We start from the raw sequence: 15,493 nt of genomic DNA, 5'->3' as shown, positions 1-15,493 counted from the left end.
CAGGCAACTGGTGGGGGATATGAAAGTGACGATGCATATCCCAATGCAGAGCTATTCTTCCTTGATATCCACAATATCCATGTCATGCGGGAATCCTTAAAAAAGTTGAAGGACATTGTTTACCCCCATGTAGAAGAATCTCATTGGCTGTCCAGTCTGGAGTCCACTCACTGGCTTGAGCATATCAAGGTAAGAATGAATCAAAATAATATTTAATTGGTGTACTTCTCTCAAAGGCAGGCCTGAATTGTGTTCATAGTTCTTGTGATTAAAACTTCAATGATATTGCAGCAAAATAATTTCTTTCAGTATTTTTGTTCTTTTAATTTTTCAGCTAGTTTTGACAGGTGCCATTCAAGTAGCAGACAAAGTGTCCTCTGGAAAGAGCTCTGTTTTGGTTCACTGCAGTGATGGTTGGGACCGCACCGCACAACTGACCTCTCTAGCTATGCTGATGTTGGACAGCTACTACAGAACAATTGTGGGCTTTGAAGTCTTGGTGCAAAAGGAGTGGATAAGCTTCGGACACAAATTTGCATCGGTGAGAGTAAAAACAAATCTGCCAGCGTTGGTATATAAAGCCACAGAAATATTCCGCTGTCTGCAGCATGGAGGTGGTGATACCGCAGAGCGGGGTGTCAAACTCATTAGTTATGATGGCTGGATCTGACATAAATGGGACTTTGTGAGGCCAGGCCATGCATATCATAAAATGTAATGCCAGGTAGTGGAGATATAAACTTTATAAAGGAGACAGAGATATTATTTATTACTTAAAATACAAACATACTTAAAACTCTTGCAGTGTTTTGTTTAAAATGGAAAGGTGGGGAATAGTGGGTTTTGGCAGTGCAATTTTAAAAATAAACATCAAGAAAAAGCACAAGAATCACAGCAGAAACTAAAAATATAAGCTAAAAATATAAAATGCTCTGGGCTTAAGAAGATATGGAATTGCTGGGCATTGTAAGTTTCTCACCCTGCCCCTAGGTTTACTGGCAATGGCTCTTCGGTGTAATTATCCCCCTTTGACTGTGGGTTCCCAGGTTAGAGTACTCAGTAGGTAGCAGTTTTAAGGTCCATTCAGCAGAGGCATGCTGGCTCAAAGCAGCAACTCTTTATTTGCAAGGTCACACAACTCCAGCAAGGAACAGCTTCTAACTGGCCATATAAATGCTGAAAAGTGAAACTGAGCTTCACTCCATTAAAATACATTGCAGCACAGACAAAACTGCAAGGAAAATGTGGAATGGACTTTGCATTAAGGTGCCGAGAGCAGTCTATCTGGGCACAGAGACCTTAATGGAAAGTCCATTCTGCATTTCTTTTGCAGCTTTGCAAGCCCAGAATTGTTTCCTGCTTCAGCCTTAAAGAAAAGGAAGGAGGAGCTGGGAACTTTGGCAGCCTTGGAGGTTCAAAGGGTGAGGACAGGATGGGGGAGGAAAGAGCCCCATAGACCTGATTAAAGCCCTGGGCAAGCTGGTTCTGGCGCGCAGGCCGGTCATTTGACACCCCTGCCCTAGAGGGCATTTGTGAGGATTGGAGCACTTCAAATGATCAAAAGTGGTTTATAAATGCAAAGTATTACGATTATTATGTCTGCTTGCAGGGAATAACCATGTTAATTGTGCACCATACAACTAGTTCATGAAAGTGTTATGAAAGACCATTAGTCTTTCAGGTGCCACCAGACATTTATTATGTTTGCTGTGATTTAGAAAAGTGCAAGTGAGGGCCTTATAGGGAGGGGGAATCCCATTCCACCTGCCTTTGCTTCTCCCCTCTCTGCACACCCCTTCCATCTCACTCTTCTCTCCCCCTCCCCCACTCCTTCTCTGTCACTCATGCCATCTCTCATCCCCTCACACTTTCTGTCAACTCCTCCCTTCGTTGTTTCTTCCCACTGTTACTGTCATTCCCCTTCATCATTGGGCTGCTTCTATGGCGCAGGCTGCTTTTCCCCCTCCACCACCTCCAGTGTTCCCACCATGGTGCAGTGTCATTGGGGTAGCAGAAGAAAGGATTGGGGAGGCAGTGTAGGGTTCCTCTCCTCACCAACTCACCTGCCTTCAGGCCAGCCACCTCAGTGGCATTTTTAGGAGTGGGGAGTAGAGACTCTCACTCCTCCTCACTGACATGCCTGCTTCCAGCCCAGCAGTAGTGGTTCCTCATGATCCACACAAAATGCCACCACCTTGCTCCTAGGGCTCAGGGCAACAGCAGCCGTTTCTCCTTGCCCAACTAGCCGCCTGCCTGCCTACCAGAGAGTCAGCAATGACAGGGCTCATGGTTGTTCCTCTTCATCCACCCAAAGCACAGCCGCCTCACTGTCTCCTGGGAGCAGCAGGGATGGCAGTCATTCCTTCCCACTGTGCCACCACCTCCAAGGCAGTTGAGGAGACATGTGACTATGGTGTCTGTGGTTGTGTGCAAGCGCAGAAAGTTTTGTTTGGGGAATTAACACTCCCCCATCCAATTGGGGCAAATTTTAAATTTTTCTTCCAATCTGGGAGACCTCTTGAATTTGCAGGAAAATCTTCCTGCTCTCCATCTTGCCTCGATCCATGGATTCAAGTATCTGCAGATTGCGCCACAGATGGCTATTAAAATATATAATTCTATAGCGCAATTCACAAAGGTTAAGCCTTCCTTAATAATGTTTTGCTGAATAAGTCTCTGCACTGAGGAAGAAATTAGGAATAAGAGAGAACAGAAAAGGCTAAAATGATAGTTCAGGTCAAATACAATTACCATATTTTCCAGAATTATGCCTTATGAAGCAGGAGAGAGAAGGACCCAGGAGGGGCTATTGCCAGAGAGATCTGTGGCAGTTGTTGTTTTGACATCAAAGCAGTTGTAAAATGGGCTTATTAAAATACCAAATCATGTAGAATTTCAGGTCTGTCTCAGAGATTCACTCAGATACGTGTCAGGGTATTATAACCCTGTAGCATAGAAGCTAAGAAAGTCAACTGTACACAAGGACATTCCTTGGTTCAGATTTTCTCCTGTGCCATGAACTCACTGTGTAGTTTCTGGCAAGTCCCTAGACCACCTGCACCTTCAGCCTCATAGAAACAAAACAAAAAAATTATAGGATATAAGCCTTTGTCAAACAGAGTTTACTTTTCAGATACAAGTAAAAATGAAGATCCATCAGCTCTTACACCCAGGTCAGAAAGCAAAGGTTGTTACCAAAAAGGACCTGCTAGTGCTGCTGCTGGAATCATTTTTCCCCCTGCTACTCCAAGCTAATGTGACTGTTAGCTTAAAATAATGTATGTGAACCCTATAAAGCACTATATAAACACTAAATAGTAATGTTGTGCTGGGCAGCAAGATTTATTTTGGTCACGGTGCCATTTTAAGGCATGTGTGGTACATTCTTTTTTTGCATTTATAGTGTCTAATTGTGAAGTCCATTTAGTTTTCTCTGTGTTAAATGTATTTGTTGACTTCCTCATGTTGAATTGAGTAAGCTGAAGTTGCTCTGATGCTTGGAAGGCTTCAGAGTGTGTGTGTGAGAGAGATTTGTATGCTTTTCTTCAGGAATGTTTTGGTGGTGACGTTTTATAGGAACTTTTGATGTGGCATTTCTGTGTTGATAACACGGCCCTAGAAAAAGCGTTAGCCTGCTTCTTCTCATTCTTAAATTTTAAGACTTGTGTATATTTCAAGCTTTAAAGTATTAAAAAAGATATTGTAAACTACTAAAAGGATTAAAACCATATTTGCCAGAGTCAGATTGTTCTGTTACCATTGTTGATTTAACACTGATCTAAAGAATAGTGTTTTGTTTCTAGCTATCAAGTACATAAACATGATTTATCTGTGCTAGTTTCCCATTAGACCATTAAAGCAAACTTGGACTGTCAAAGCTAACTGTGTTCTTGAGCAGCTTTTCCCAGACCAAAGAGTCGTGGCTTTTAAATCCTTGCCTTAAGCAAAACCACATTGCTGTATAGAAGCATAATTCTGAAAATTTGGCAGCTAACCACTGCTTGAATAATAAACTAACATGCCCTTTGAAAATAGCTCCAAGTCCATTTTAAACCCACTGTTTGTGCCTTTTAGTTTCAAGTTGTTCAGGCGATGAGGCTGCCTTAGAATAAATGAAGTCTGACATTACTAGAATGGTGCTTAATCATTAAGGAGAACATTTTTGGGGAGGAGGGTGTTACAGCAAGAATTATAATTGATACCAGTGGTCAAGTATGGTTGGATGGTCATCAATAGGAGGAAAACTTGGTTAAATACTGCTAACCCTTGATAAGTATTGATACAATCCAGTAATATATGGTTGCTTGAATTTATGTATACTATTATGCAGTGGGATAGAATTTTATTGGATATATTTTAATGTACATATCAATTGTTGATTGAATAATTACAGTATTTTTAGGACAGATTTATCTACTAAATTTTAAATGTAAGTAGTTGATACTTCATTCCGCGCTTTCCTTATGATCTGTGAAACTGATGCATTTGAGAAAGAATGCATTTTCTTAAATGCAGCAGGTTCATCATTTCTTTATGAAATACCTTTGGGCATTAAACAAGGTGGGAAAGCTGCATACGGAGCACATGATTGCAACCAAAGGAAAGTGGAAGTGGAACTCCGTCCACTTGTACACAGTTGGACTTAAAAGTCCGGCATCTCTTAACTGAAGAAAATGAAGAGTGTAAATGAACCACAGTGGGACAGTTGTAAAGTCCCATTGATTGATTTCACTAGTAAGGGAAATGCTGCTCGGACCTTACATAACAGATAATCTTTGACTTCTGGATGACACAAGGCTTCATCCTAGATTGTGTATTCTCCATTCATTAAGGAAAATCTAGCCTTACCTTTGGCCTGTTGCCATCATTCAGTTTGTGGAAAATGCAAATTATTAATCAAGATTTCATGATTTGTTGCATCTACACTATTGCCATTCAGTGTAAGGGGGCTTAAAGTTATCCTTAACATTCAGTGTAAAGATCAGTTACTCCCAAGGACAGAGTTAATTGATGCAGGTGGGGTTTTCTTGATTCATTCCAGAGAATTGGCCATGGAGACAAAAATCATGCCGATGCTGACAGATCACCCATTTTCCTCCAGTTTATTGACTGTGTATGGCAGATGTCTAAGCAAGTAAGTTGTCTTCACAGAATACGGTGTAGTGATATCAGTTAGGTGTAGTGATATCAGTTACAAAATAGTAACATTATTTATTTCATTCTGGTAGACCTCTGTAAATTGTTCAGTAATTTTCTCAAATAATTCACTATCTGCAGAGTAAGCTATGAATCTTGGGGGTACAAACCAAAATTGTCTTGCATGATCAAGCAACTAACAGAAGTTTGGTCAAGACATTTGAATACTTCAGTAAGTGTTCCCCAGTAAAACAGACTTGCTGCTAAATAACAAAATGTCGCACAGTTTCTCATTTTTAATGTATTTATAGTCCACCCCTCTACAAAGGACTTAGGGTAATATTATTTGATGTGTATGTGTATTTCACTGATTTGAACTTTTTCTTCCCATAGTTTCCTACAGCTTTTGAATTCAATGAGCAATTTTTGATTACTATTCTGGATCACTTGTACAGCTGTCGCTTTGGTACATTCTTGTATAGTTGTGATTCTGCAAGAGAAAGAGAGGTAAGTGTGATATGGTGTGACATATATCTAATTCTTAACATGGCAAAATCTATGGATACTTAAATTTGGAGACCAAAGCCATAAACAGACAAGTCAGATCTTTCTGCAACTATGAGAAAAGCTCCAGGTTTGCAGAAAAGTCTGGAATTTAAATGAGGGGTATTCTGGCCTTTGGAGGGAGGACTCACAGCACCTATTGGGCAACTTGCTACCACCTGATATGCATGATTCTTCCAGACTGAGAGACCTAGGTTTGAATTTCCAGTTGGCCATGCAAACTCACCTGGTGGCTTTGGGTAAGTTACATGTTCTCAGCTTGACCTGCTTCACAGAGTTGTTGAAGATAAAATGGAGGTGAAGAGAATGGTGTGTTGCTTTGGGCCATGGTAGAGAGTGGTGAAGTACAAATGAAGTAAATAATCATAACTGAAGATAGAGGCAGATGAAAGGTGGGTAGGTAGGAAAAAGAAAAGGAAGCTAGGAAAAGTGAGGATATGGGAACTACCAGGAGAAGTAAAATGGAAATAGTATGAGGAGGGTTATATGGGGAAAATGAGGTGTCCCACAAATCTTACAGACTCTACATGTGTAGCTGGGTCATGCCTAGTGGCCAGCACCATGCAAAGTTTTTTTCCTGGGTACATGGCCGGTGCATGGGAATAGGCCTCTCCCCACGCACAGCATATGTGCTCCTTGGAGCCTGCCTTCCCCAATAGAAAGCAGGCTCTATGAAGCACAGAAGTTGCCCGGCTGGTTTTGTGTTCCAGACCTGGGAAATGCAAAAGTGGAAGGCTTTTTCAGTCTGCTCCTTGGAGCCCAACAGGGATAAATTAACCAATTGTAAAAGCTGAAGAAGAGCCAATGACAGTTTCTAAAAATTGGCTCCTGTTGAAGTTGTATGCTCCCACTCATCCTTTGTACTCTACTTTAACAGAGGCATGGGGTGGGAGCCATAGCTCAGTGGTAGAGCATCTTTCTCGCATGTACAAGATCTTGTCACTAGCACCAACTAAAAGGATCAAGTAGAAATGGTCATGTGAAGGTCTTGTCCCTGGCACCTCCAGCTAAAAGGACCAAGTAATATTCTCATAACTTTTATTGCTTAATCTCACAATTTTTTAAAAAATTAAAATTTAAAATAAATATCTGTACATTAAAAATGTAAATAGTTTCAAGCTTCTTCATTTCTCCTTAATTTTTTTTTAATTGGGAGGTGGCGCTAGTGGGCAGCTCACCTAGGGCACCAAAAATCCTAACACCAGCTCTGCCTGGGGAGGGAAAACCTAAAAGGGGGTGCAGAAAAAGGTTGACTGATGTGTAGGAAGTAGAGAAGGAAGCAGGAAGAGGGGAAAGAAGCAGGAAGAGGGGAAGGCTGTAGGGGCTTTTAGGGAAAAGAAACAGGGAACAGTGCGGGAGGGGAAAATGCGAGTCCCTGCAGTTTTCCTGCTTGTTTTCCTGTAGTTTCTTTAATTTAAAAGGTCAAATAAACTGCTCTCTCTTGTACCTTGAACCTCCCTTCCCACCCACCCCCCTTACTTACTGGTGTGACTTTATTTTCTTCCTGGTTATTATAAACTACACATTCCACCAGGACTTTTTTCATACAAAAAGCCCAGCAGGAACTCATTTGCGTATTAGGCCATATCCCCGGCATCACCATTGTTTTGCATAGGGCTTATTTTTGTAGGGAAAGTCCAGCAGAAACTCATTTGCATATTAGGCTATACCTCCTGATACCAAGCCAGCCGGAACTGTATTCCTGTGCATTCTTGCTAAAAAAAAAAAGCCCTGCATTCCACATAGAGATATTTGGTAGCAGAGCTGGGCAAAACAAGTAATAATTGAATTTTTGTTAAAGTGAGTTTGTTACTTATGTGCAATTTAAAATCAGTTTTAAGGTCTGCCATTTGAAGAGCTACTTTATTAATTAGCCAGCCATTCCTCCAAGGAAGAATGTATGTGGTTCCCTCCTTCCCACTTTATCCTTGTAACAACACTGTTTGCTCAGTTAGGTTGAGAGGATCACATTTTGATCTTTATTGAAGTGTATGGCTTGTGTCTGCTACATTTAAGTACCTAGTTAGTGGCTATTTGAAAGGCTTGTGCAGAAGCTAAGTTCACAGAAAATGGGAGCCTGCCAATGTGTATAAGAAGCACATGGTCCCTGTGGAAAAATCCCTGTGTTGCCCCAATTGACACAATACAGTGATTGTATGTGTTGGGTACATGGTGGGGATGGAGTGCTTCTGATATGCATGTTGGTAGGCTTCCAGTTTGCATGAATGTTACGTCTCTACAAGCCTTGAAGTGTAAAAACCACGAAGACAAACTGTAATATTGTGTGTGAAAATTAGAAATTAATGCTGATTATTTTGCTTTGCAGAAGTTGAGTGAAAAAACTGTATCTCTGTGGTCACTGCTCAACAGTGCAAAATCAAAGTATACCAATCCCTTTTATACTAAAGAATTGAATCGTGCTCTTTATCCTGTTGCAAGTATGCGCCACTTGGAACTTTGGGTCAATTATTATATTCGGTGGAATCCAAGGATTAGACAACAAGTAAGCAACTACAAAAGAAGGGGGAAGGTTATATTTTGTTCAGTCGCACAGTCAAGTCCGACTCTTTGCGATCCCATGGACAAAGTCACGCCAGGCATTATGTTACAGGACTAATATTTTTTGCATGGAACTTTGTAGAACTGTGAACTGTTTATAAACAAAGACAAGCTGACATAAAGGCAGCTTAGAATAATAGAAAATACATCAGGTCAATGAAAAAAATAAAAATATCAAATTTTATCAGTATTATCATTTTTTTAAATAATTTGGCAGTAGATTAAACCTAAAAATAGAACACTTATTTGATACATTAATGCATTTCCTTTCTGCCACTGCATTCAAAGCAGTTTACAGTTCAAAACACTACTTTACAGTACAGTAGGTACCATACAAAAGGTAAAGGGAAGAGGAAATGAAGGAAATATAGGCACCTGGGTAAGTTGTATAGCTGTTGCTAGTGGGCTGGTGGAATGGCTGCTGGTGGGAACTGTTATGTGAGAGGAAGAGCCCAGATGGCAGTTGATTCTAGATAACGCCATTGGAGAACAGCCTTTCTCTCATTCTTCTTTTGATGCAACCAGGAAGAATGGCTAATGATAAAGGAAGCTGGCTTGAGCTGAATCGCTGTACAAAATGTACTTGAAAATGTATCAGACCTACAAGTTGCAAAATCTAAAACATGATATAGTGCAGAATGTTGGAACATTTATATTAAGGATTATCAGCTGAAATTATATAAAATGCATAAAAGATTGACTTGGGTCCTAAGCCTTGCTTCTGCTTGTGCTGCAGGGGCAATCAGTCCTCTGCTGTGGAGGGATGTTCCTGCAGCATTGGGGTTCTACTCATGCAAGTCCAGCATCTTTCAATGAGCTAAAAAGCAGCTAGTGCCAGAAGGAAGTGTTGCTTAGTAAAGGACTGCTTTCCACAATAGACAAAAATGCACACAGACAGAAGCAAAGCTTAAGTTCCATGCCCATTCTGTAGGTTGCTAATAATTTTGATAAAGATAAAAATCCTGTTGAATGAAATGGCATGTGTACAGTATTAGAAATTAAATGGTTGTGGAAAGTGCCCTCAAGCTGCCACTGACTTATGGCAATCCTGTGGAGTTTTCAAGGCAGGGGACACTCAGAGATGGTCCTACCTACATAGTCCTACCCCAGATAATCTTATTTGGACCTATTAGACAGGTAAGTGCTGACTTCAGGTATGCGCAAACACACACACACAAAACAGTTGCAGGGTCCTGTCAGCCAGAGCTGATTACAAAATTGTAGCTTGAAGGTGGAGTCCAGCAGTGCAAAGTGCTGAAGCTCAAAGTATTCTGTTCATCAGGGTACAACTATTGTTATGTTCTAGCAAGTTTCCTGTCACTAAGCGATGCCATCCACATGTGATATTGAATTATCACGGATCACTATAACATTGCCTGAACTCTGTGTCACAAGCAAAAAGAAAGAGCTTACAGGTAATTACAGTGTAGAAACCTCAAACGGGTAAGGCCTCCTGCAGGATTTGGTGAAGCCACATTCATATCACACCCCTAAACAGCAGGTGGACCATTTGAAATTGCTGCTTTCGGCCCTGATTTGGATAGCCCAGGCAAGCCTGATCTTGTCAGATCTCAGAAGCTAAGCAGGACCAACCTGGCAAGTACTTGGATGGAAGACCGCCAAAGAATACCAGGGCTGGGATGCAGAGGCAGGCAATAGCAAGTCACCTCTCTGAGTGTCCAAGCTCCACTAGGGGTCTCCAGAAGTCAATCATGACTTCCAAATATGCACGCATGCATACACACACACACTCTACCTGGCAGCGGAGATTTTAAAAAGAAAGAAAGAAAATTGTTATTTTATCTGATCTGTTTTGCCCTACATAGCCAGGCAAACTCCTCTTCCTCCTTGCCTGGCCTGTATGTTGTGGGCTGTGTTTGCAGAGGGAACACATGAAGGTGGGGGAATGAGGAGCTGAAACAACTAAAGGGAGAGTGGCTGCTGGGTTCACCCTGGTTCTGCCAACTATGATCATTGTTCTGCTTGCCCATTGCACAAGGCATAATTGCTTTTTGTGACTTTGAATGAAGTGCATTGGAGCCAGTCAAGAGAGTTAATTTCTCCTAGGTCTGGGATAACCTGGAAGCTGCTGTTTGAATAATTTTCTGTTCATGATTATACACAGTTCAGCTGTGGGTTACTCTAGGGATAACTACACTGCAACTCTTAAAAGTTAAAGCCTTCTGCAGATTGAGATTCTGACTAGGTTAACAAGATGCTGATGCTTCAGAACTGGAGTAATCCCAAATACAACCAGTGTTGTGCCTACATTAAGATCTGGAGAGGCTTTTGCTGTGATTTAAAGACCAAGTCCATGACTATGTTAAATGGCTGCTGGGTTATGTAGTAACAATGAAATGTAGATGAATATTTTCAGAGGATTTATCCACTGACTTAAGGGTCTGTTTCAGCTCTGTATTTTAAGATGGCACCATTTGCAAGTAATAAATTTGGTGTCCACTTACAATCATGGGTGAAATCCCTGGCTTAGAACCAGAGGCCTCGTTCAAGTGTGCTAATCTATGAACAGGCCATTAGAGAGGCTTTGGATATTGTAGTGGTGCAAGGAAAGCATATGTCTAAGTCATTTGTGTTCTTTTAGTAAACGTTTATGGGAGGAAGGTGCTTCTCCCCTCACAGCAAGATGAATGAAATGTTCCCGTGTCTGGAGTTTCCATCTCCCTGTATGGGGTGACATATAGCTCCCCCACTCTTCAGTGTTAAGCAGAAGGGGTCCAACTAATGTATGATTTACCTGACCATCTGTGTTCCTGCTTTGGAGGAACATCTGAAGCCATACATGGGCAAGCTTGCATCACAGAAATGTGCTTTAGGAGCAAGAGTTTTTACAACTCCTATAGAGTTAAATGTCACCCATCCTTTTTTCTGCTTCTTCATTGAGCCCTGTGGTTTCCTTGAGGTTGTTCTGGGAGCTTTTCACTTTTGTATTGCTGCTTAGCTGTTTTCAAAGCAGATCCTCTAGGCAGAAAAATACGGTACACACTTGATGCTGCTTATCCTTGAGATTTGGAAGAACAGCTGGGAGTGAAAAGAGAAGAGAGTGTCTCTGTTTGACAAACAGGCTTTATCAGTGAGCCACTAGAAAGGAGCAGCAGCCTTAAGACAGCACTTTCCTGTAATGGCTCCAATATTATTTACAGCATTTTGAGAGCTGGAAGAAAGCCCGATAAGTGTTCTGTACATCTTTCAGAGTTGCGGCCACAGTAAATCTTGTCTGTTTATTTTAGAAGATCTTTGTGGATAAGGAAGGTATTTTAGAAAAGTGAAAGTACTAATTAATTTACTGGGAAAATTAGTCACATTTTATTTGTTTTAGCCACAGGCCATAGCAAAGAGACACAACCATAATTCAAAAATGGGAAACTAAATCTTTTACAGCAGATGGTGGGACTCCCCAGTTGTAGCTATCACAGAGATGGATTGTTTGCCTGGTTGCCTTTGCTTTTATTTGGCTTGGTGGTGAGTGGGTTGAAAACAGGGATGGAGAAAAGGCACAGTGGGTTCATGTCTGCCTTCTAGGACAGTCAGCACAAAAGATACTAGCAAAATAGAAGGGTTAGGAAATTGTTTTGCACTTTGGGAATTATAAAATTGGAAGACTGTTTGCCCTGTAGTGTATATTGAATAGAGCTCATGCTTTTCCTCAGGGGAAAAAATATTTCTTAATATGGTTATATGCAGTGTCACAAATGTGAGAAATTGTCAAACATTTATGGGTAAACTCCAGATTGACATGTGCAAAGACTTGACCTAGATATAATCTTTAAATACTGAGGGTATATATATTAGACTGATTTTAAATGAAATAACTGTCACAAAACTGCTGACTTGCATGATTTTTAAAAGTCAAGACCAGGATTTGATGTGCCACTTCAGAGCCAGTTTGATGTAGTGGTTAAGTGTGTGGACTCTTATCTGGGAGAACCGGGTTTGATTCTCCACTCCTCCACTTGCACCTGCTGGAATGACCTTGGGTTAGCCATAGCTCTGGCAGAGGTTGTCCTTGAAAGGGCAGCTGCTGTCGAGAGCCCTCTCAGCCCCACCCACCTCACAGGGTGTCTGTTGTGGGGGGAGAAGATATAGGAGATTGTAAGCCGTTCTGTCTCTGATTCAGAGAGAAGGGCGGGGTATAAATCTGCAATTCTTCTTCTGCTTATTATGATTCGTAGAAGGTTAGGACCATTGCTTATATGTTTGAAATGGGATGTAGTAAAAATAGCAACATTGCTATTAACTTAAAAGTGTCTTTGAAAAGAGGTTTCAGGATGCATAACTTCAGTTTACTGAGATTTCTTTGGGAGAAACTTTCTCCCAAAAATAAATTTGTGAATTCAGAGACTTGTTGATGGAGGTTTCCATTATGTGGAAATTCATATGTAGTCTTGGTGTATGGTTGTCAGCACTTAAACAATAACCTTTGTACTTTGTCTAGCAGCAGAATCCTGTGGAACAGCGTTACATGGAGCTGTTGGCATTGCGTGACGATTACATGAGGCGACTAGAAGAACTGCAAATAACAAACAATCCAAAACTTTCCAATTCATCTTCCTCATCCTCTTCCTCACAGATGATGTCCCATGTACAAACTCACTTTTGAGGGGAGAATGGTTGGCTTTTCTTCTTGGAAACTTGTCATCATAAGTGGTGCTTATTCTGCTGTAATAGACAAGAAAAAACATTGATGCCTTATGTATAGCTTCTTCCTGAACTCTTTGTCCTGTAAAAGAGGGTGTGTACACAAGCTGGCTTTTCAAATGGATTTATGTGCCTTTCAAAACCTATGGCCTGGCAACATTGTTGTCTAACTAGCAGTCAGAATATTTTTAAAAGCTGAGTATTTCTCCCCCACCTCCACTTGCCCTGCACAAAACCCAAATCTATTTAGCTAAATTGCTTTCATTAATACGTATCATCACATTAGAGGAGCATGAATTCAGTTTCCTCTAGGGACTCCTTCCTGCACAGACTTAAAATGCATGTTTAATTTCATATACTGAGTGAAGTGCCATTGATGCTGTTGGGGGGCTTTGCACAACCACATGCACACATCTTTGGAGCATCATCCTCTTAGTGAAGTTTGGAGAAGAAAGTTAACTGCAAAGTTGCCTTGTGTTGTCACAAAACATACTTTTGAGGAGCAATTACTGTGTGAATTATACTTTCTTATACACAGTTGTTGCAACGTTGGCAATAAGCTATCACAGCTAAAATTTCCTAAAAATGTGTGCCTATTCAGAGCAGCAGCCTTATTTCCAAAGTAAATTAACATTTGAGATGAGACATAGTGGCCTCTGTGTATTTTCTGTGTACCCTCATCCCTTAATGGAGTAGTCTTTTATGAATTATATTAAATCTATTTACGGGGAAAAGTAAGCGCACTGAAAGAGAAATTTTGTAGATCTTTATTTTGCTGTCTTCATGCAAATCTCCTGTTAAATTTTATAATTTGTTTCTTTCAGGAATCTTTTACAAATATTACAAGCACTTGTGAAGCCAGCACAAAACTTGCAACTTGATATTTTAATGCATATTTTGTGTAGGATTTAGCGTTTTAAATGGTATTTGGTCCATTCAGAACATCTTGAAGAATAGGATTTGCAAAGGACTGTTCATAGCTAATGTTATTTTTAAAGTATTTTGACTCCTTGAGGGTTTTTGCCATTTGTAAATTATTGTACATGTAACCTACAAAATATAAGGTGGCGCAAGGATATTATAGGATAATGTGTAAATTAAATATAAATGTATGAAATACATAGCCTTTTTTGTAAAGTGTAAATATTTTGGGTTTGAAGTTTAAGGTCAGTCCATAAAATGCTATAAATTTCTTAATTTTAGAGGACATTGGAATATTTTAGAAATAGTATTTTTTCATTGCAAGAAAAATGGAGCACATTAATACAGTAAATAGTATATTACAAAATTTGCACTACCTTCTTCAGGAATAGACTGAAGTAGTTACTAGTAACAAGTTCAGCCTGCTAATGCATGCTTTTATTTCTACTTGGGTTTTGTCCTCTAAATTTCACTTTTGTGACTCTTACCTCTTCTGTATCTGAGTGCACATATAGATGGTTTGTTCATAAGGGAGACAAATCTGAAATATTAAATATGTAACTTGAATTACAAGGAAACACATTTATCCCATCAGCTGGTTTTAAATCGCAGAGGATGACTCTGCAGCTGAGAAACTATGCACTCTCATATAATTGCCTTTCGTTCGCTTGCAATTTTAAATATGCTATTTATCACCACCCTAAAGCATTGTGCTGGTTATATACCCACGAGAAATATGTGTGCATTTTGTCTTTTCATTCTGTCACGTACAGACAAATTGATGTTTTGTTTGTTTTTACTAAGTAAAACACTATGTGCTCAACTGTGGTGTGTGTGTGTGTGTGTGTGCATGCATGTGGACAAATATCATAAAACCAATTAAATTCATTTGCCTTCTCATTAGCAATATGCTATTGGTTTATGTTGTCACCAATACAGGTGATACTGCATTTTGATTTTTGTAGTTATTTGGGAAAGTGTAACTTGATGAGAATTCACTTGTGTATTTTTTTTTTAAAGAAAACCTGCTTCAGTCATATGAAATAATAAAAAAAAACACCACCATTCCTTACTGGGTAACTGCAGACTTAATTAAACACTACAGCTGTGTTTTGAAGAAAGATTGCTGTGTTTTAATTCTGTTGAACAGGTAATTTGGAGATGGTCTGGTTTAGTTGTGCCTTTTATGGAGAAATCTCCTAAAGTAGGCAAAACACTACACAAGCAAAATGGTTTAGAGTTTGCTTGTCTTTACATTGTATATCTACTAGTTTTCTTCCAATATGCTTGACAGCATTACATATAAAATTGCTTAATTAGGAAAGTGGCTACCCATATTGGGTTTGGGGTTTTTTTTTTGCAAACCAGTAGTTGTTGTTTGTGTGGTTATTTGTTGGCAGGATGCTAACTGGTAGGTGGATGTTTCCTGCAATATGCCTTCAGCAACCTGGAGATTTATTTATTTACACTTTTGTAGACCCACCCCCCAAATTCTATCCTTCCAGCTTACCAGTGCTTTAAAGAGCACAGCAAGTCACCTCTACCCTATGGTGGGTCTGCATCCCCTAGGGTCCTTAAAACAATACAGTAAAATCACATATGCTCTGCTTTAAAAGCAAGCTTCAGTGAGATACTTAAATTGTCTGTATTTGGCTTA

At 40.0% G+C, this 15,493-nt stretch overlaps 1 protein-coding gene across 4 annotated transcripts in view; it reads left to right on the top strand.

Annotated features, from left to right (window-relative positions):
- The window catches only part of MTM1 (myotubularin 1), a 59,666-nt gene extending 44,709 nt beyond the window's left edge, over positions 1 to 14,957 (top strand). For 2 of the 4 annotated variants that reach the window (XM_060250090.1, XM_060250091.1), the window contains exons 10-15: positions 4 to 189; positions 335 to 541; positions 5,042 to 5,134; positions 5,530 to 5,643; positions 8,027 to 8,203; positions 12,713 to 14,957. In XM_060250090.1, the coding sequence (XP_060106073.1) occupies positions 4 to 189; positions 335 to 541; positions 5,042 to 5,134; positions 5,530 to 5,643; positions 8,027 to 8,203; positions 12,713 to 12,877 (942 nt within the window). In that variant the 3' untranslated portion in view covers positions 12,878 to 14,957. The remainder of the gene's footprint in view (positions 1 to 3; positions 190 to 334; positions 542 to 5,041; positions 5,135 to 5,529; positions 5,644 to 8,026; positions 8,204 to 12,712) is intronic. The other 2 variants (XM_060250092.1, XM_060250093.1) reach the window with 1 other exon arrangement.
- Positions 14,958 to 15,493: the final 536 nt, after the last annotated feature.

This window comes from Heteronotia binoei, chromosome 11, assembly GCF_032191835.1.
Source record: "Heteronotia binoei isolate CCM8104 ecotype False Entrance Well chromosome 11, APGP_CSIRO_Hbin_v1, whole genome shotgun sequence".
Lineage (NCBI taxonomy): Eukaryota > Metazoa > Chordata > Lepidosauria > Squamata > Gekkonidae > Heteronotia > Heteronotia binoei.
This window is presented reverse-complemented; position numbering and strand designations above follow the sequence as displayed.